Source organism: Calonectris borealis, chromosome 19, assembly GCF_964195595.1.
Source record: "Calonectris borealis chromosome 19, bCalBor7.hap1.2, whole genome shotgun sequence".
In the NCBI taxonomy this organism is placed as follows: Eukaryota; Metazoa; Chordata; class Aves; order Procellariiformes; family Procellariidae; genus Calonectris; species Calonectris borealis.
The window spans coordinates 3,792,478-3,814,197 of NC_134330.1; the positions used below are offsets into that span (position 1 = coordinate 3,792,478).

Genomic DNA, 21,720 nt, shown 5'->3' on the forward strand with positions numbered 1-21,720 from the left:
TGTCAAGTTTCCTAATCATATTTATTCCAGGTATACACTACTATTTTATATCCAGCTGGCATGAGAAAAAGTCTCATCCAAAGGCTGTTATTTGAGCAGTCTAACCAGAAAAAATAGACAGACAACTGGATGTAGCAGATCACAATCTCTGTCTCATGTATTTATAGGGTAGATTTTTGAATAAAGCATACACAGCCATATTTCTGAACATGGCAATAACAACACAATAGGTTGGAAAGGAGAAAAGAGAAAGACATTCCTATCTGCCAAACTTTGTAATTCAATATGTAGTCATTTAAACCACACTATTGAGCTTCTATAATCTACCTTGCTTTAAGTGATTGAAAAAGGTTGTGACAAATACTGAGGCAATGATTTTTTTTCCTATTTGGTTACAACTAAGACCATTAGCAAAACTTGCCCTTTAGTCTTTTATTTTACTGTTCTTCTCCTGCTGAGCCCCATCACCCATTCCTGAAACTGAAAATTGCCTACTTACAAATGAGCAACAACAAAAAACCCACCACACACACTTTAGGGAGTTAGCTACTCCACTCCTGCCCTATCTATAAACAGAATGGAACTAGCATACTTGAAAACCTCAGACAGTTTCCTCAGGCATGGTAATCGTGACTTGTTCTAACAGATCAAATTTCACCAAATACATGACTGTCTCACTTTTCTCAATGCTGGTTTTAGATTGGGGAGACGTAGGGGGAGGGAGGGAGGGAGGGAAGAGCAGATCATAGTTATTACTTTGCAGCCTTGTCAACATGCAGCACGTGGTTGCACAATGCAAATATCTGAGGTTTTTACTTTTTCCATAGCAAAATTTTTAAGAGATGTTAAACAATAATATGAGGTTAGTTTAATAAGTTTGTTTGTTTGTTTTAGGAGTCACATCATTAAACGTCATTAAACAGTGAACACTTAAAACCATCTAATTCTTATTTTCTTGGTCACCTATTCACATGCCACAGTGGCATCAGTTTATGAACATTAAGAACTGTTCTCTTAAAATTAAAATGTATGCAACGCACTCATGAAATCAACTTTTTTTTTTTAATATAACCTTATACAAGGAGGAAAAGTAACAGAGCAACAGACAGGAAGCCATGGCTGCCTGAGGATCTGTCATCACAGCCAAACACCTATTAGAAATCACAGCCTTACGTCTGTTGCACTACCACATACATACAAAAAGTGCAACACGACTGACTTTTTTTGTTGCAAGACCAGATAACAGAAAATCTCACATATTCTGGAACCACATGCTTTCAAACAGAACTCAGAAAAAAACAGATGGGATCAGCTTCAAATGAAAGAAATAGCTCTATCCGTGCATCCTTCAAAGAGAAAGAAAGTGAAAAAGTGGGACTGAAGTCCTGCACATTGCTCAACCATAGCTCCAGAAACCACGTTAAGATGTTACCTCCATCATCAAGAGCATTGACTACTCAAAAAGTCTCTAATCAAAGTCTTTGAAACTAAAGATTGCCAGCAAGAACAACCAACCTTATTGAAATCTGTAGTTATAGTACACAGAGAACAAGTCTATATAGTGGCCAGCCAAGCCCCAAAGCGCAGAGTAGTATAAACTATGATCTGAAGCAGACTGGTAGCAGACTTCATATCCTCAGTATACTAAATGCCTTTAAATTATAGAGGCACATGAATTCTATCTCAGGGTTTCTGAACGTTAATGCAAAGAACAGCCGCAAATAAAGCAAAGCATACATAACAATATGGGATGGAAGTAGGCGCTAAAGATAACAGCAACAAAGTCTGAAATGAAGCAAGACAACACTCATGCAGGAATACCAGAGTGGGGCAAAACTTTCCTATTTTTGGGTACACGCAGTTTCTTCCTGTACTTCTCCCACTATTCAATGTTTTCTAAGAAGGAAAGGACGAATAAAAATATACCAACACCATCACAGGTAACTTTTTTCTTCCTTTAGAAGGAGATATACATTTAATCCACACAAGCAATATAGAGAAGCAATTACAACCTTCCTGAACAGAAGAGGCTTTATTCCCCATGACAGATGCAATACCTGCCACATTCATCTGTGGCCACTTCTACATAGGAAAAGCACTCCTTTTTGGAGATATATAGAGAGATATATTTCTAACAGAGGAAGAAACAGAAAGTCTTCTGAAAAAGACACTGTTATTCCTACATCAAGAAGCTAGTATGATACGCTTTTGAGATTAGCATTATGAATATCACTATTCCTGTTACTTGAAAGATGGTGAAAGTGCCCAAAAGACAAAAATATAGCTTCAAAACTGTTCTGATTCCTAAGATATGTGCATCCATAATCATGAAGAGAAGAATGGCTTTGGAGAGGGGTTTGTTTGGTGGTGGTTTGTTTTGGTTTTTAATTAAGTCAGCCACACCTACAAAAAAAGATAAACTTAGTATAGGTCTTGCTGATTAAATGGATCCTGAGGAAGGAAAAATATGCAACAGTTGTCTAGAACAAAGAAAAACTAAACCTTAATACCAGTTGTCTAGTAAGAAACATATTAGCACCCTGGGTGCAACATTCAAAGCATTTTCTAGGCAGGCTGCAAGTCCTTCTACGTTGAGTTAGGACCTCATGCTTTGCTGCAGTGTCATGCTTAATATTTGACAAGAGAGAAATGTCCCTTTTGACCAGAAGAGTATTCCAATTTATACAAGAGACCAAAATCCACTCAAACCATTCCACTTGACTTTTCCTCCTCAATCACAGAGTGACATACCTTCTAGCTACAGAAGTGGTAACACAAAGCACCTATTTCAATCATTGGGGTTTCTCCCACAGGAAGTTGCTGGGAGCAGCAGAGGCCTGAACTAATACCTCCGAGCAGCTTAACTTTCCAGAGAGTATAGATTATCCAAATTACAGATATTCCTAGAAGGGACGAGCCAAATACGCCAAGAGTATGCGCATCTGTTAACCATTCCCCTCACTTCATTTCATAAAACCCAGTACTCAGAATATTACATGGTATTGAGATAGCTGGTATGAAACATTGAGATTTCTCTACAGAGAAATTGTTTTACACAGATCTGTGTACATCTTTCTACATATTTTTCCAGTAGTTCTGGACTACTTGTGATGAAGTTGTTGTGTGGGTAAGCACAAAATTCCTTCAGTTATTTTCATCAAGCATGCTGACCTTCTGACCTTCTTAGAAAAAGAATCAGAGTCTCCAAATTAAACAAGCACTGCTATTTTATTTTAAAAGCTTTCATCAGCTTTTCCAGCTGCTGTAGAGAGTTTTATAGAATTACTGTAAGAGATGCCATGACATAACTAATGCTAGTTTCAAATGGCAATTTGGAAAACCAGTTCCTCAAATGAGGAAAGCCCAGACTGTGCCAAGACAATATTGGCCTAAATAGTTAAAAGTAAACTCTTTACTATTGATTTATAGCAACAACACACAGAAGAAATGGATGGACAAGGACACCCCAGAGAGGAAACATTTGCCCTGACCAGTGTGCAGAAAGAGATGCCTAGAACTAAAGGACAAGTTTATACATAAATTAAAAGCAGCAGTTCACAACTACTAAAGAAACATACACAAACATGTGCTTCTGCTTCTTTTGCTCCAAAACAGCTCTAATTTTCTTTCAAGTTTAAATTTATTGCAGAAGATGCCAACAATGGCCAACTCCACACCCAAAAAGCAAAGCCACTGATCTCAAAATTTCCTGCATGCAAGATTTAACACATACATATACACATGCACACACACACACACAAAAAAACCATCACACAAAAAAATCCATCGTCTAAGCTTTAAATTACTTTGGATTTTAAAAGCTGATTTGGGAACAGCGATTAAACTTGTTCCAGCTAACCTAGTTTTTATTCATTTCATTATTTATTGCTAGGCAACATAGACCGTGTCAAACCACGTTAGAACCATGAGAAGAAGTCCTTCCAATTTAGATCAAAAATTCTCTTCTCGCTCTCCTCCCCCTCAATGTGGAGGCCACATGTATTCTTTTAACACTGGTGTTCCCAGATATAACCTTCTTTCTGACCAGGAGCTGACATTTCAAACTCTCTTCTCAGCATCTCCCATAAGATGCAATTTATCCAAACCCCATGTGGTGCCTGTAAATAGCTCTCTAGATCCCACTTGCTCAAAGAATGAGTCTTTCTTAGTATTTACATTCAGAATTAGTCCCAGTCACTATACTGGCAAGTCCAGAGCAGGTATCTTTTCACACAAGTATCCTTTTCTTCGTTTCTAGAAGAATTCTTTTCCAACATCCCTATTATCCATGGTCCGTATATGAGTACCAGTAAAGAAGAGACTGCCTATCACCTTTAGTATTATTTCCTTTTGTCATAAGGAAGTTTTGAAGAACTCCAAAAAGGCAGAAAAACAAGAAAGAGCAGAAATCAGGTTCCCAAATAAACGATAAATGGAATGCTCTTAATTAAATGTTTCCTCTAGCATGAAGGTTAAATAAACCCTACAACTTCTTTAACAAAGCAAAATAAAACATCCTACCTTTTGTTTATAGGTTTTTCATCTTTCTCATAAGGCTTCACAAACCATTTCCCAATGCGTACAAAATTCCGATTCATTAAACACCTCTCCAACAGGTTGTGAACGGCTTTGAAAAGTAGAGTGCGACATTCATAAGAAAGTCCATTCTCCCAAACACCATCTTCCTCTTCTATAAAGCAAAGGGAAAAAATAAATTAGCATTGAATTCCATCCTACGATTTCATGCACATATCACAATATCCTTTTCTCTCCCACTTTTTTAGACATTCACAGTATAACAGCTTTTAATATAACATGCAACCAAAAAAAGCCTGTAACATTCAGATAATAACTTTACTCACATTATAATAGTATAACCACTAAAGGTAACCAGCTATAAAAATATCTCCTCTCCCACAAGAAAAAAAAAAAGATTCAACAGCTATTTGTACAGAAAAGGAAACAACTAGCACCAGTACCTTATATATTTCAGCCTGCAAGATCACTGTATACTGGTCTGTCTGCAAGGTGGTTCATGTTTTGGGTAGTCTGAATTACTTATCCTGAAGAGTTAGCTGACAATTATGCTTAAAAATAAATTGCCCAAAGCCAAACTTTTAATATATCCTAGTGTCTTCAGCTACTGAGGAAAGCTGGGCACACATATCATTGATCAACTGACCCTCAATGTTCATCAATTTGCTAGAGGAGGGGGAAAAAAAAAATACCCAGATTCAGAAAACTGGTAAGAGCAATGTGATTCTCCTCAGAAGACTCTCACAACTGCATATTTTCTTTTTAATTCAAAATAAAAAAGAAAGATATTTAAGCAGGCTAGTCCTCCTTTCTGATCTACACACAGAACAGAAGAGGAAAACAGCAAGCAGAAAGACAAAGCCCAGTTCATACTGATAGGATTCTGAAACGAAACACTGAGATCTTACGTGCCCTACAAATCAAACACAGTTTGGAATCCAACTTACACAAGTCAAGTTGATTTGCCAAATTGGAAAGCAAGATTCATTACAAGAAGCCATAATCTCTTCAACCACTCTGGCGCATAACCAGTGTTTGAACATAGTTTACGGGCCCTAGAAGTATACGCGCTGCTCCAAAGAATTACAATGGCATTACAATTACATTACACAAATAAAATGAGGGACACTTGAAAGTTCCTGTAGTATCTCTCAGAATATATGTGATATTGTTCATTCGCAGCAACACACTAATATGGAGGATAATATAAGAAAACTCGAGATCCTGTCCTTAAATTACTGGCAATCAGGTCTTATCTTTATGGCTATAATGCCTTGTATATCATGTTTTACATATATCTCTAAGGATCTGCTACTGGTCTCCTTGGACTAACCTAGCATAGTTATTCTTATAATGCCATTGCTTTTATACTCCAGGTAGCAGCAGACTAGAAGATTGTCTGACATAGATAAGGAGACATATTTTTACTTCAGTCTCTGGATACTCATGGAATAATTTAGGTTGAAAGGGACCTGTGGAGGTCATCCGCTCCAACCCCCACTCAGAGTTCAAAGTTAGAACAGGTTGCTAGTATCTCACATTCATTGCCCCTCATGCCTTCTCTGCACACCTCCAAGAAGCAAGGCTTGGGTTCAGGTTTAGTTCTTTACAACAGGACCTTACAATGGCGACCTGTCTGTTCACCTCTCCTTCACAGAGGATTTTGGTTCGAATAGCTTTCCACCGGTTTGCTCAATGGACAGAAAACCTCAGTAATACAGCCAAGTCCTTGCATTTTAAATCCCCCTTTAAAATAAGCCCCTTCACCTTTATCTGGAAGCCACTTACAAGCTTAAAAGGTTGCAATAGTATTAACTAAAGTCTCAATATTCTTAAATTAGAGAGCATGTAGAAAACCAGACACCTAAGAGTTTTATTTAGGGAAAAAAACTTACAGATTATTACAATAAACAATCTTTAAGACCAAGATGACAGAGAAAAGAATTTCAAGATACTATTGCAACCAGAAGGTGGTGGCCATATTTGTATATTGTTAGATTCCACACAAATGAAAGTACATTTCCACTCAAGATCAGTATTGTGAGTTAAAGAAAATTACTCCCAGTATCCTTCTCTGAGGGACAGAAAAAGAGTAAACAGACCTGCCCCATAATTTATAAATGAAGAGGTGGACACCATTACAGATGAATCATTACATGAAATAATTTTCCGGTAAAGACAAGGAAAAGCAAGGAACCGCACCTCCTAAATAAGAGACACCACCATGAGTTTCCCACCCCATCACCCTATTCCAACTTTGAAGTTCAGCAAAAACTTGTTTTTAAAAACCATAAAGCTAAAAGATAATACAGTAAGTCAACTAAAGAAACATCGTGTAAGAAGTCTGTAACAAAACGCAACGAAGGTCCAAAGTCAAAGGGTATAAAATGTTTGTGCCAAGAGGACATATTTCTCCCCAGCTCAGAGATTTGTGGACGTACACAAATGAGCAGCTCTATCCTACCAGCAGCTCTGCTGTTCAGCACATACTGCTCAACTGGTGGCAAACAAGCAGCTCAATAGAGCAAACATTAACTACAAAGCTTAATGATATTGGACTTTAACTGCACAATAAACGCCACACCATTTCAAAGGTTAAATAGTTGGTTTCTATATGGCTCTCGTAATTTTAAAAAAAAAAAAAAAAAAAATCATTCTAAGAACATCCCCTGCATCAATTACCTATTATAAGAGGAAATGGAAAGAGCTATTTCCAGCCTTTATGCCTAATTTTGTTTTGACATATTAGTGTATCAGTGAGAAGAAAAATGCTGAAATCGCAAAGATACTGAAGTGTAATTCAAAGCCTGTATTTTGATGATCATACTATGGACACAAAGGAGAGGTTTTGATTTCCTGAAGACACTACAAAGTGCTAGGTATTTCATGTAACATTAATAGTTGTGCTGACAACCAAGTTATGAACAAAAGTTTACATGCAAGGACTTGCCGTAAGTTTGTAATTCTTAACAGCTCTCCTAGCTGTCTTGGTTTATTGCTGAAATAGAGACCTCTTAGATCAGCATATTATATGGGGAAAGTGTAAGGCATTAGATGGAAATTACAGTTAAAACTCTAATATTTAAAAAGACAGCATGCTGTAAGCATGCCTACCAATCAGGAAGAACGTCTGGTACCCAAAATAAGACCACCTGTTCAAACTGAAATGCATCTTGCTATAGAAAGGGAAGGTTAAATAAGATGACAGTTAAAGATACCCTCATTTCAGAACATTATTCAAATTCATGCAAAAAAATAGCAGTAAGTGTTCTGTGTCTTTTTGAAGTCTATTTAGTCATTCCCCCCCTCCCCCCTTTTTTAGAGTGGCGGATGGAAGGAGAGAAATATGACATCTGCTCACATCTCCCAGCTATTTTTCTTCTTCATTCAAATTGTTGTTTCTCAACACGAGAAAAATCCTCCTACTTAACAGAAATTGTACAAAGTAAACCATTTCTAAAGAGAGAGGAAGAGAAGAGGCACTTTTGCCTTCTAATCTTTCTTAAACACAATAACTTCAAATGTTCGATCTGATAGTGATAATAAACCAAAATAAATTGCTGACTCATTTTAAGAAGGTGTTAAGCCGCAATTTCACTTCAGACAAGTGTTATCCACAAAAGTGCTCTGGCAACCTGAGGGTTACAAATATTTTGGTTTTGATTAGTCCTCTTAGCTGTCCAAACCACTCAACTCCTCTGTGACATACTTTTATTCCAATCCATTAGACAAATAATTATATGTATCATCCCACAATAACTAATTTTGTTCCCTTCCTCTTTACACTACATATTAAGCAAAGACTTTCCCTTAAACAAAGCTAAAAATTATCAGGAAATGAAGAATTAATGGAAACAATGTCCAGGAAAAAGCAATTTTCATCCTACATAGAAATAGCAAACTTTTATCAGTTAACACCTCCTTGATACTACCACCGTCCAATTTTAATTACACAGTTGTAGGAGGCTATTTGCTTTCAGTACTTTTATGTTCTACTTTACATTCTTCATACAGTTCACCTGAAACAGTAAAGTTCATTTTTACTGATTATTATTGTCATAAGTTATTATAAATTATTTAAATTTATTAATCAAAGATTGCTAACAAATACACAGACCTTTGCTTAATGTTATGCTTTTTGCAAGAATACCGATTTTGAATTTCTTGAGTTGTACTGCAACAGATAAATATACAGTATTAAAAATGACATTTTCAATAGACTTTTGAAGAATGTGGACTTTCCCCCTTCTTCCTTTTAACATATAGCTGGACACATCAGCAAAACACCAGTAAGCATCAACTCTTGAAAAGGCTGAATATGTTTACTATACCATTACAAATATCTTCCTAATGCTCAGTGACCCTCTAAAACAAACTATGCAAAGAAACAAACCACAGTCAAGCCTCCACTTTGGACTACAGTTCTCCCCCAATTACTTCAATTACACAGAGGAAAAATCTATTCCTTGGTATCATGACCAAGATGCATCTTTTAGAAGCATTACTTACCTTCATAGGCTTCCTTTCTGTCATCATTTGACAGCATGCCAGTTATAGAAATAGACTGATGCAAAACTGATTTATACAATCAAACTCCCTATATAAGCTTCAGATTACAAGGGAAGTATAATAAGCAAAGTAGTGTAAAATTGCTGCTGTATGCAGTATTATAATAATATGACAGAAACACTTCAAGTAAAGTTTTCTATTTAAAAAACAGATTTTTAAATTCAAATACTTTAACATTAAATAAAATTGCTCAAAGCAAGAATTACCCAGTTAACCTACTGAAAAATAATTTTGAGGACCTATATCCCTTATAAAGTAAGTGAGAAGCAACAGATTTTGTGTGAAAAAAGGGACTACAATTCAAAAATACCAACTTAAGAATCCAAGTAAGACAACTTAAGTTAGTTTCTAGCAGTGTTTTATCTGTTATCTACATTCACTGAAAAGAGTCTAGATACAACACTCCAGATATCCAAAATAGTTGGAAAATTTTATCAACTGAGAAGCAAGCCAAACATGACTACTGTCCAAAAATACCATACTCAAAATATTCAGCACCAATGCAAGTTAGTTTTTGTTGTGCTAGTCCTTTACCAGCATCACATATACAGGTTTTATGCTTTCTCTATGCAGCAGAATATTTTTCTAAGTATTAAAAATATGAAAGTATGACCTTTTTGCAAGTGTGTAGCTATGCCTGTTTATAAGGATAACAAGGTAACAGCTTTCCTTCACTATTTCTTGGGTGTAAGTTTGGCTGGTCTGGTCTGCATGGCCACAAGAAAAGAAAAGCTGAAAAACTTTCTAGCTAAACGTTCCAATATCCTCCTCCACACTGTCTTTAAGTAATTTCATATGCAGATATATTTTACTTATATTATTAAATCTTACCCTTAGTCATTGCTCGTATTTATACAGCTATATTATCCACATGACATTGTACGTATAACCAACATAATATGATGCAAATGTACTGTGACAAAGTATTTTTCACCTTACTCCACAGGTATTTCACATGCATGTGGTTCAGGAGGAAAGAAAAGAGGGAAAACAGCTAAACATCACCTTCGAGCTGGTGCTCACACCAAATCACAGAAGTTTTAAAAAGACTGCTTCAGTAGTTTTTGCATAATGCTTATCAGCAGTTTTGCTTAAGTGGACACATCTCTTAACATGGAGGACTGAAGAAATGCTAAAGCTTCAATGCACTACACAGTAAGGAACGTCCACATACACGGGAACATAGGTATCCACAACAGACAAGTTGCTTAAGCTCACTGTACTGACATTAGGTGCAAAATTTTTAAGAAAGCATCCTCTTTTTGTAGCAGTAAAGTAGTCTTAGGAAGCAAATGGTATTTAAAAAAAAAAAAAACGCAAGCCACTAGCTGAACTATTTTCAAAGCTCACTTTGCCAACTACTTGCAACTGGCAGGCTTTTTTGCAGAACCCTCAGTATAACTGGCTCACACTCTGGTTTCCATTGTATTAAAAGTAATGAGACACTCAGTGCTGACATCAGCACAAACCAACCAATTCACAGATTTGTTTGGAGACAAGGATTTGATCTATAATGCATATATATTGAGAACTACACAACACACAGAAGTCTTTGCTGCCATGACTGCTGCTGTTTTTACCATACAGTATCAACAGACAAGCATCAGTATACAGACCTTCCTCCTTTAAAGCTCTCCTACAAGCCCAGCAAGGAGCTAAGACTAGCATTACTTCTATACATTTACCCTTGCAGAAGCATGAGGAAGACTGTTCAGCAAACAAAAACTGGTTAACTTGATATATGACCGGTACAAGGAAAGCCTTTTAATTTTTAAAGTAAATTAACAAGATTTAATAGACACCAGAACAAAAAAGATGCATCTTGTAGCTTACCATTTAAAAGATGCAATTTGAAGGTCAAAGGCATATAGAAGCATTCCCCATCCAAGCATTAATCAAATTGTAACCATTTCTTTGGGACTATGTCTTGTACATAATTCATACCCAATTGTTCTCAGGTTTGAAACCGTCTACTGCCAATTTAAAAAAATCCAAGAGTATAGGTAACCACTTAAAACATGAAAGAACCTATCTGATAAAATAACTGATGATCAGACCAGCGAGAGACCATTGCCTTCTGAAATTTGAAGGTATGTCCTACTTTAAAGTTTGAGTTGCAGGAATTACTATAATCAAGCCTCAATGTCACAACAAAAACATAACCTTTGAGGTTGTTAGAGGATAAAATGACATTTCACTAACTTCCGTCTGCCTCTAGCTATGTCAGGGTAGAAACAGACTTATGTTTTTTTTGGTATTACATACAGTAAGTAGCTTCCTAAAGAAGGAAAACAAAAATGATTGAGTGAAGTCAATATTACTGATCAATCAGCATCTCTGAACAAGTCTCCTTTTGACATGCCCCCAGGCAACAACAAACCCTGACCATCAACAAGACAGTTACCAAGGCTTGATAGAAGTCGGATATAGCCAGTAGCAGGCATTCAAACATATCTCCAGGGCAAAGAATGAACTTCTAGAATGTACAGGCTGAAGAGAGAGGGAGATATAATTTTTTTTTTTAATCTGATATGCATAGATGTACGCCCACAAAACTGTATGTTCCCTCTTGGAGTGATCTTGGGAAGGCACTCTGTAGGGGACGAGGATTCTTGAAGGCTGCCATATTTCAAATCCCCGAGGGTTGATAATCAAGATGTGTTCCAGACACTGAATGTCCATTGTTCGTTGAAACTACAAATCACCAAAAAAAGTCAAAAACTGTCAAAATACTGACCTCTCCTTAACAGGCATAGTTTCACACCAAAGGAAGCCAAAATCAAAAATTACTAACATTGCCCTGGCATATTTCTAACTACAGCTCATTCAAGGCCCACTTCCCCAAGAGAAGTCTGTCCATAGGCAATAAAGGACATGCTAGCAGCAACAGACTGCTCTTAGCCCCTCTCTTCCTCCCTCGCCCCATTCTTCAGGACAATTCTTCACCTACCGAGTAGAAAAGTTCTAAATGAGGCAGCACCTTAACCTTTAGCAGCAAACAATTTCCAATCAATTTTGCAGGTAACAAGCCTCTGCTAGGAAGTAATTTATCTTTCCCATTGAAAATGTAACAAGCAATCATTGGGAGAACAGGGCAATGTGAATTACTAGGAGAAATTGTCCACCAATAAAAAAAAAAATCCATTAGGTCTATGACAAAGGTCAGATAACATTGTTTGGGTTCAGCCATAATTCTTTCTTGTATGAGGTTCACATTAAGATTTTGTGTAATGGGTAAGAGAAAAAGTGCAGGCACTCCTCAGCCATCTCCTCCACAATCTAGCTGATTAATATCTTTATCAACTTCTGGTCAGAAGAGCCAAGCAGACTAAAACAGCCTAAGAGGTTATAATGTCTCCTTTTAATTAAAAGGAGACAAAAACATGCCTGCAAACACCAAGATGTCAGATACATCTACCCATAGACAGAGGTAACAGTCTCATGAGTGATAAGCATTTACGTAGAAAAATATCTAACAGCAAGACGTGTGGCATAGCTCTACTGAAGCGCAGATATCCACAGGTGACCTGAACAAAGAAAATACCCAAAACAATTGCAAAGACATGGCTGGGAGACTCTAATCCCCTACTATCTCTCCCTTATACCCTAAGAGAGGTTAAGAGTTAAGTACCTAGGATGATACATACTTATCTACCTGCGCAAAAGCGTAATTCCGTAAAAGCATAAACACACACCGATCTAAAAGTTCAGCTACAAAACAACACTATTTTCAAAAGGTACTTCTACACTGTATCACTAGTAGATAGATTCAAGAGAGAACGCAAAGAAAATTGCTCAAACAAGTAATTTTGATGTCCAGGTAGTACAGAAATGCACTCTCCAAATGGTTTAACTTTCATTTGATCTTCCACTCAAAAAAAATAACGTAACATATTTGTCTCAATTTAATCCCACCAGCAACAGCATACAAAATTTATATAGATACTTTCGCACAAGTGTTGGTCTCTGCTCAGGGCAGGCCCAGGCCAAAAATAGCATTTAGTCTAAGTTACATCTCAGTCATACAAAGGATGTTCCCTGCAGGTCAAGACTGAGGTTATTCATAGGGCAAAAGAAGGAAGCCTTAAATGCACTAAAATATCAAGCAACCTACAATAAAGTGCCATTTAAGATGCAAAGTTTCTAGTTCCAGGACAGACGAGAATACGAGCAACATCCCAATCTTTGAAGTCAATTATTCAAAGAAATAAACACCATTTTAGTGCATCAATTGTTTTTCAGATCATATTATTTTTGTATGAAAATTCCACACACTATTAAATTGTTTCAAGTCAACTTCCTCAGTGGCACTTCAAACTCGTATTTGTTCTTCAGCTTATCCACAAACACAGACAGCATTAACAATTTCTGGTTACCAGGTCACCAAACCTTGGTCTCATTTTACACTTCAGTAATCTGAATACTGTACATTATTTGAAAGGGAACTGGAGTGATATGACTTGTTTTTTCCCTAGAATTAGCGTAGTATCACCACTAGACATACACAGATAGTTTAAAAACCTAACTTCATCACCTTACTGATACACAACTGGAAAGCCATCTACTTTGGGAATTGAGATCAACAAGTAAACGTTTTCAAAACAAGGTGCCAAATTTGAAGTACAACATTATTGAGAAATACAAATATTGTCAGTCTTTCAAAAGTCTAAGTCTGAAAGCAGGTACAGGTTCAGAGCACTGGGAAAGGGGGCGAGAGAAATCATAAAAATACAAGGTTTAGAGATTCTTACACGAAAACAGCAAGCTAGTTTCAGATGCCTTCTTTTGAAGGCTTCTCACCGATGATTTTACTTCCAATCAAAGTAACTCCATACAGTTCAAGAGTTGCCCAGATCTCTACAATTCTTATTACATAATAAAATGGGGTTTACTATTTGAATTGGAAAGTTCTAATTGCCCAACAAAAGGGATCTTATCAAAACATGTTTAAGACATCACTTCTGAATCACAGGCACAGCTTTAGGCACAGCTTTCTTGTGAAGAAGCTGCCAAAATTCATAGGCTTGTTTTTTTCAAAAGAAACAACTGGGGAGCAAAAACTTATTTCTTGAAAATCTAGCAGTCCAAGACCACCTAAACACAGACAGTAGCTGTTTGATCACTGTGCTGCCATAATAATTTGGCTTTTCCGAGAGCCCTTTCCACTACCACCATAAACTCAAAGGTTTAGAGCGTAGCAATAAATTTATCTTATCTATAGACAACAGTTCATCTAGCACAGATTTTCTAAGGGCTGGCAGAAGACAGCCCTGAGTAACAGCATCCTTTCACTGACCAAAAGAAGGTATTAATTTCCTCCTACCTGAGAGATCATGATGAATAAGGTCAGCAAAGTTGGGGTCATCACCCCACCAAAATATCCATAGCTCCCTGCGTCCAGGTCTCTGGTCTCGGCGCCAAACACTGAGTACATCCGCCTTCAGACAGCGACTGAAACTGCTCAAAATAGGGTCCTCTTCCGTGACCGGAAAGAGAATTGGGGCAGATGTTGGACCCTGCCATACATATCGCTTCCATTTAATCCCAGTTAGATCAGCCTAAGGGAAGGAAAAGAACAACTGTCAGACACTGGGGTAGACACATCCCCAACAGAAACATCCTGCTATATCAAGATGATGGCACAGGAAGAGGAAGGTGGAAGGAAGAAAGGAAGGATTAATCCAACAAAATTTAACAGAAACCATACTTCTGAATTTTGTGTACCTTAGAATATAAACTGGAAATAATCAGGCAACTTGCTTTAAAATCTCCTTTAATAACTGTAGCAAAGCAAGAGTGTTCATTTTCACTGCAGCTTTAAGATTACAGAGAGAAAAGTCAGATTTGATTTAAAATTTAAAAAGTGAAAGACAAGTGAATAATGTAATTATTTGCAGACTGCAACTGTCCAATCTACTAAACACTTGCCTTAGCAAAGAACATCTTTCTTTTTGCTTACTTATGCATACACTACCTTTTCAATCCAGGATTACTCTAAGGAAATAGGTAATACAGTAAATCTAACTCAAGCATACATTCTTCCAGTCATCTACTACTTTGGAAAATTTCACAAGTTTCTCCATTGTTAAAAAATTCTCTACATCTCACACAGGAAGCCTCTCAAGTACACTTATTTTACTAAGAGCTATCACACTTTTCATTTCTCACACCACATTTTAAGAATTTAAATCCTGTTTTTATCATTAAATTACACATCAGACTTGTGTCCACATTGATTATGATCCACTAAATCCCCTTCTAGGCAAAAATTCATTTGACTTCATAAAGTAGAAGAGTTACTACTATATGTAATGGGAAATAGACAATTCCTGGATTATCTACAATGCAACCCCATACCAAATTTTAGCACTAAGTTTTTTCACATGAGGACAGTCTCCTTAAGGCACGTAGGGGAGGCATTGCCCCTGGGTTCTCTTTGAAAAGGGAAAACAAGGTAGGCTGGCATTTGCTAAGAAGTTACTAATTTTTTTTCTTCCCAATATGACAACACACAAAAGATCACTGCAACATTTAAACCTAACATGGCAGCCTTCCTACCTTCAGAAGAAGCAGCAATTTAGATGAAAGGTAGGGAGTCTGCAACAGTTGATACTTTAGACTTTACGATTTAAAAATGCACTACTAATATGGAGCTGCAGGCCTGATGCAGGCTGCAGACACGTTCAGGCTGTCCAGATTTCCCTCCATCCAAAAAATATTAGTACAACAGCTTGGCACAGGTTTTTACTTATAACAATCTCTAGGATAATAAATATCAAGCAGTCAGCTAACATTAGCTAATTTGCATTAAAAAGCAGATACAAGAGCTCGGCACAGCCACCAAGAACTGCATCACAGTCCAGTTAAATCAAATTTACTTTGGGATCTACCAAAATCAACACTTTGAACGATTTCATACTTGGGTTTAAAAAGACTACAAAATGGTGCACAACAAAACATAAGATACCACCACTTCACAGGGAGCGCATCACCAAAAGCAGACCTCCAGAATAAAAACAAGCAGTAAAAGAGATCACTTTAAAAGCAAGGAAGAAGAGAGGTTTTGGCTGAGATTTGTCAGGGATGTCACGAGTGGGGAGAGAAGAGAGAAAGTTCCCCGAGATGTGGGGCTGAAAGAAGAAGGAGCAGCAGATCTCCTTACCTCCTGCGAGAAATATCACGTTCAGCAGCAGAGATAGGAAGATACGGAGAAAGGAGGAAAAGTTGCAGGCAAGGAAAGCGAAGGAAAAGGCGAGTTGCAGGGAAGATACTATCCAGGAAGAAAGCGGAGGGAGGGGCAAGGCTAGACAGACAGCGATGGAGGGGGAACCAGAGGGGCATGGGAGAGTTGGCTGGCTCCAGGCAGGGCCTACTCTGAGGACTCATCCAACAGAAGCTATGCTAAAAATGGCTGCTTTGCTTCCACTACCCCTTCCTCCCCTCCCCCAAACCTCCTCTCTCTTTCACTCTATGTCTACCGTGCGTGTGTGTGCCGGTGGCCGACACTTACCAGGCAGAAGAGGTTGGAATGGCAATCCTCCAGGCTGGCCCCGTTCGGCACGAAGCAGGAACTCATCCTCACAGCCACAACCCACACGCCATTATCCCACAGCCTCCGACAAGAAAGAAAGAGACAGACAGAGAGAGCGAGAGAGAGAGAGAGACAGACACCGAGAGGGAAAGGGGGGAGGGGGGACTATGCACACGCACAAATAATAATACAATTAAATAAGGGATTTACATACAGACACACGCACGCGAAATAGTGGCAGGATAAATAACCCAGGAGGAGAGTGGTATCGGAGAGGGGAGGGTAAAAAAATATATTAAAAAAATTTAAAAAAAAAAAAAAAAAAAAAAAAGAGAGGCTCGGAACGTTTTCTCTTCTTCTGGATATCAAACGGGGGGGTAAAGCCGCCGTGGAAGGGGAGAACAGAAAGAGGGAGGTGGTAAGTAATCCAACGACGGGAGATTAAGATCAAAATCCTCCCTGTTCCTCTTGTCTTCTCATTCGCGTAAGGAGGGGAGGGAGAGGAGGTAAGGTGAAGGGGTAATTGATCCAACAAGAGAATAAAAATGGGGTAATTAATCCAGGGGGGCTAGGGGTAAAAATCAGTTGACATCCCTCCTTCCTCTCTTCTCAGATGCCAAGCAAGAGAAGTAGGAAAAAATAAATAATCCAGTGGGGGCAATTAATCCAGAAACCTCCCTCCTCTTCCTCCTGTTTCTTTAGTCATCAGATGAGAAAGGGGCAAATTGTGGAATGACTGGGAAGGATTGGCTGTGGGAGAGAGAAAAATCCAGGCTCGTCTCTTCGGAGTCCGAGGGCAACAGGGTGTGGGGGGGGTCAGATTCTTCTCCCCTGCTCCAAAAATATTCCAAATAAATTAAAATTTAAAATCATAAAAACAAACTTCAGGGGCCAGAAGCAAGGCGAGTCTGAAGAATTCGTAAAGGCAGGACAAGAAAAATTTCCTGGGGTGTACCCCAAAAAAACATCTGCGGGGGCAGAAGAGAGGGGAAGGTATTCCTTGAGCGAGAAAGGCCGCAAAAGTCTCCTTAGCAGCCCAGCGGGGGATTAAATTCCCCTGTGGAAACCCCCCCTCCTCAAAAAGAAACACTCTTCGCAGAGAGGGCGAAACCAAAATATCCTCCGTTGGGTAAAAATCGTTCCGTGGGGAAAGGAGGGAGGGGGAGAGGGGTGGAAGGAGGAAATTGCGGGTGACCCTCGAAGTCTCTTCGGGGAAGGATGGAGGAGTCTCCCAAAGGCCGATCCCCAGTCTTTTCGGCGGAGGAGGAAGGGGTAAATCGCAGAGTGTCTTCAGGGAGGCTCGCCGCCCCCCCCCCCCCCCCCCCGCCCCAGCTGTCCTCCGGGGCCGAGGGAGCCCCACAAAGTCCACACGGCTGGGCGGGTCTCTTCAGGGGAGCCCGGACCCCGCCAAGTTACCGCCGAGAGCCGGAGGAAGGGGGGGGATCCGGGGCAGGGAGGGCCCCCTCCACCGCGCCAAACCCCGCAAGACCCCTTCGAGCGGGGGGGGGGAAGCGAGGCGGGGAGTGATCAGCCCAGCTGCGAGGCTGGTCCCTTAAAAAAATAAAGGAAAAAAAAAATGGAAAAAAAAAAAGGCGGGGGGGGAAGAAAAATATAAAAGGATAGCCTTCAAACGGAGCGGTTTCTTCTGCGGGGGGAGGGGAGCGAGCCCCGAGACGCCCCCCGGCGGGGCGGGGGCCCCCGCTCTCCTCAGGTGAGGGGTCTCCGGGAGGGCCGGCGAGCCGGCGGCTGCCGCGGGAAGGCTCCGCGCCGCCCCGCTGCGGCGTCCCCGCGGGGGCAGTGGGCGGAGGGCCCCCTCCCCGAGGTCTCCTCGGGAGGGCGGGGAGGCGGCGGCCGAGCCCCGGGCTCTCCTCAGCCGGAAGGGCCGCGGGGAAAGGGGTCGGAGCCCCACAATTCCCGGCCCCGCCGCCGTGCGCCGAGACAGAGGGACGCGGCGGCCGCTGCTGCTGCTGGCGGAGTCGGTGCCCCGAAGCCCCCGCCGGCGGGTCTCCTCCTCGCCTCCTCTCAGCGGTGCCTCTGTCGGCGGCTGCCCGGCCGCGGCATCCTGGTCAGCCAGCTCCCCCTCAGCGAGTCTCCCCCATGTCGCGTCGCGGCCGGAGCGGGGAGGGGGGATTCTTCTCCCGTTTAATTCCGAGCCCCTTTTTCTTTAATGGCGGCCACAGGGACGAGAGTCGGGGCCCCCCTGCCGCGCTCTCATTGGCCGGCGCGCCGTCACGTGGGCCTGCACAGCGATGGCCGCCGTCGCTGCTGGGGGAAGGAGGGTGCAGCGGCGCGGCGCGGCCGCCAGGCGCGTCCCCGGCGCTGGAGAGCCGCCCGCCTTCCTCGTTGGGAGGCCGCCATCTAGCGGCCGCAGCGGGCTGCGCCGCACCTTTGGGCGCAGCGGCAGCGGGGCTGTGTGTTCGAGTCCCGCCTCGGCGCCAGGCCCGCGGCTGCTGGGCCCCGGGGCTGGCTGTCCCCCTAATGTCACCGCTCCCCACGCCAGGGGCCGTCGCGGCTCCCATACACTCGTGGGCATCATCGTGGGGCTGTGCAGGAGGCGTCCCTCATGCATCCACCACTGCTGGTCAGCCCGGGGCCAAAGTCCGGGCACAGGCTGTCCCACCAGCAAAGAAAACACTCGCCCTGGCTCCTCGTCCGCAGATTTCACCTCTTGGCAGAGGTTTCCCGGGATCTGTGCTCAATGCTGTGTTGGCACATTGCACCGCGGAGCAAATTCCATACCAAGGATCTTTTTAAAAAGATATGCAAGTATTCAGAAATCAATGCTTTCGCTAGTCCCACTGACATCATATCTGCTGGAGCAAAACTGTACTCCAAAATTCCATTTTTTTCACGCACAGATACATACTGTGCAGTTTGTGAGGATGAACTAGGTGGTGTCTCTTGTTACTGTATGCACAGATTTGCAGAAGGACTTTGAGATTACTCAGAATTAAGATGCTACAGTGACAGTGAAAGCTATTTTTAAGAGATATTTGGAAAGTATATGCATCTTGTTAATCCTCTCATATTACATATTAATTTTCTATGCAACGGTTTGCATGTAGAATGTAAAATTTTAAGTTACTATATACAGAATTTTTTGACTGCAAAGTTAAAGTGAAAATACAAACCAATGTAAAGTGCCTAAAGTAAAAGACAGACTTGAATGTCTCAGCTAACATGACATTCACATTAAAATACGATATGTTCATGCAACAGCAGCACATTGCATCACAACTATGCAACATGATGATGTTTCAAAGGCCCTGCAAATTATTTCAGGACTCAAGAACAAGACGAGCAGCAACCTTCTGCAAGTGTCTTGATAGAGTAGGAGGAAAGAAGGACACTCTATAAATAAATGTATATGATAAGTTTAAAAAAAAAGTGAGGCTAGATATTTTCACCAAGAGAAACTTTGAAGATTTACTCACACTAAGACTATTTTTGTATGTCAGTGTAGGCCAGCAAGATTCTTCTTTTTATCTAAATAGAACCAGAGTATTTTTAACGCAGGAGATTCATTCCCTCACTGCTCATCAAAACACGGCAGCTGGGGACGGAGCCGGGATGCGGGGGGAGGGCGTGTGGAACCAAACCCCTTTCCAAGAGGAACAGATGGTTTTCTCCGTGGTGACTGCAGACGAGGACCGCGGCGTGAGGAGGATTTGCTCTGCGCCGGCGCTCAGAACCCTCTCCTCCACGCTGCCATGGGTGCCGAGGGGCACGCGAAGGCCCTCCAAAGTTTCAGCGCGCCGCTTTGGTCGTTAGAGCGATTCTCTCACTGCGCAGAGAGATGTTATTAAGACACACCTCCCGAAGGAGAAATCCAGTGCTTTGAAGGAAATAAAAGAAAGCAGCATCTGGCATTAGTAGACAAAAACTGGTATGGTTTTCCCTCTAAAAGGAAAAAGTATCCTTTGGTAAAACTGGGATTTGGTAGAGGGAACGGAAATCCAGTACGATGACTCAGTGTGGGCTTGATGCACAGCAAATGTACACTTGCATTTCCCCATTGATTACAGGATGACACCAAATTTTCACTAGCTGAGAATCCATTTCTTTTGCCTGAAACAGCACAGCTCAACGTGTGGAAGAGAGGATTAATCTAGTGTCTAACACTGGTTTTGGCATCGATTCACTTCACAGTTTTGAGGAACCCAGCTTCTGTGGCTCAGTTTACTTATTCGTAAAATGCATTTTGAGATCCGGTTCATTAGTACTTGCATATTAGTCAAAATAGTTACATAGGATCCCAGCACAGTCAAGTGCAGAACATAATTCTTCCAGTAAACATAAATACAGGATAAAGAATTAATAAAATACTGACAAAAGAGGAAAGAAAACTAGCACATCAACTAGAGGTTTTTTTAAGAGTCATTCCCTTCCTGCTTCGTATCTGAATTACAGAACCTAAAAGCCACCAGCTTTCCCATGTACATGTACAGCACTAAATAACAGTAAGACACACAGGGTAACAGTCACATCCATTTTTGGCAAATTTTGGACCTGAGACATAGCTTGCCCTTTGCATAGTGTACATGCTATTTGGGAAATAAAGCCTCCTTAAAAAATGGGGAGGAGGCAGATTAAAAAAAAACATTGTGGAAAAAATGCTATTGAAAATATGCTTTCTATTTTTCAGATAGGTTCTTATATAGTTCTCATCTCTGCAACTTCCAGAAGTGCATTAAGCTGCATAATTAGCATCTGTCACATGCAGTCTTTTCCTTCCCTCTTCCTCTCCCTAGAGGGAAACTGCATGAAGAAATTTTAATATCAATTTCAGTATATACACTGTGCAGTGCATTCATACTAGGAAAGATACAGTCAAGTAAGTTCCTGCTCGATCTTAGGTTCATCTTTGTGTATATAAACTTCACCAGTTTAAAAAAATGCTATTGTTCCAATTTAAAAATTAACTAGTCTTTTGGAAAGACAACGGTAGTGGGGGCGGGGGTGAGATAATCTCCGTTGCATCAGATTTAAACCAACTAAATTGTTAGGAACTGGGCAGTTAACTGGGCTAGTCACTCGTCCTGGTGTAATATCCCTACACTCTCACATAGTCACATTGAAACATC

At 40.6% G+C, this 21,720-nt stretch overlaps 1 protein-coding gene across 1 annotated transcript in view; it reads right to left on the reverse strand.

Annotated features, from left to right (window-relative positions):
• MED13 (mediator complex subunit 13) overlaps window positions 1-18,848 on the reverse strand; it is a 58,615-nt gene extending 39,767 nt beyond the window's left edge. The window contains exons 1-3 of the mRNA XM_075168433.1: window positions 16,616-18,848; window positions 14,429-14,663; window positions 4,522-4,690 (exon numbers count right to left, since the gene is read on the reverse strand). Of these exons, the coding sequence (XP_075024534.1) occupies window positions 4,522-4,690; window positions 14,429-14,663; window positions 16,616-16,681 (470 nt within the window). The 5' untranslated portion in view covers window positions 16,682-18,848. The remainder of the gene's footprint in view (window positions 1-4,521; window positions 4,691-14,428; window positions 14,664-16,615) is intronic.
• Between the last annotated feature and the right edge of the window lie 2,872 nt (window positions 18,849-21,720).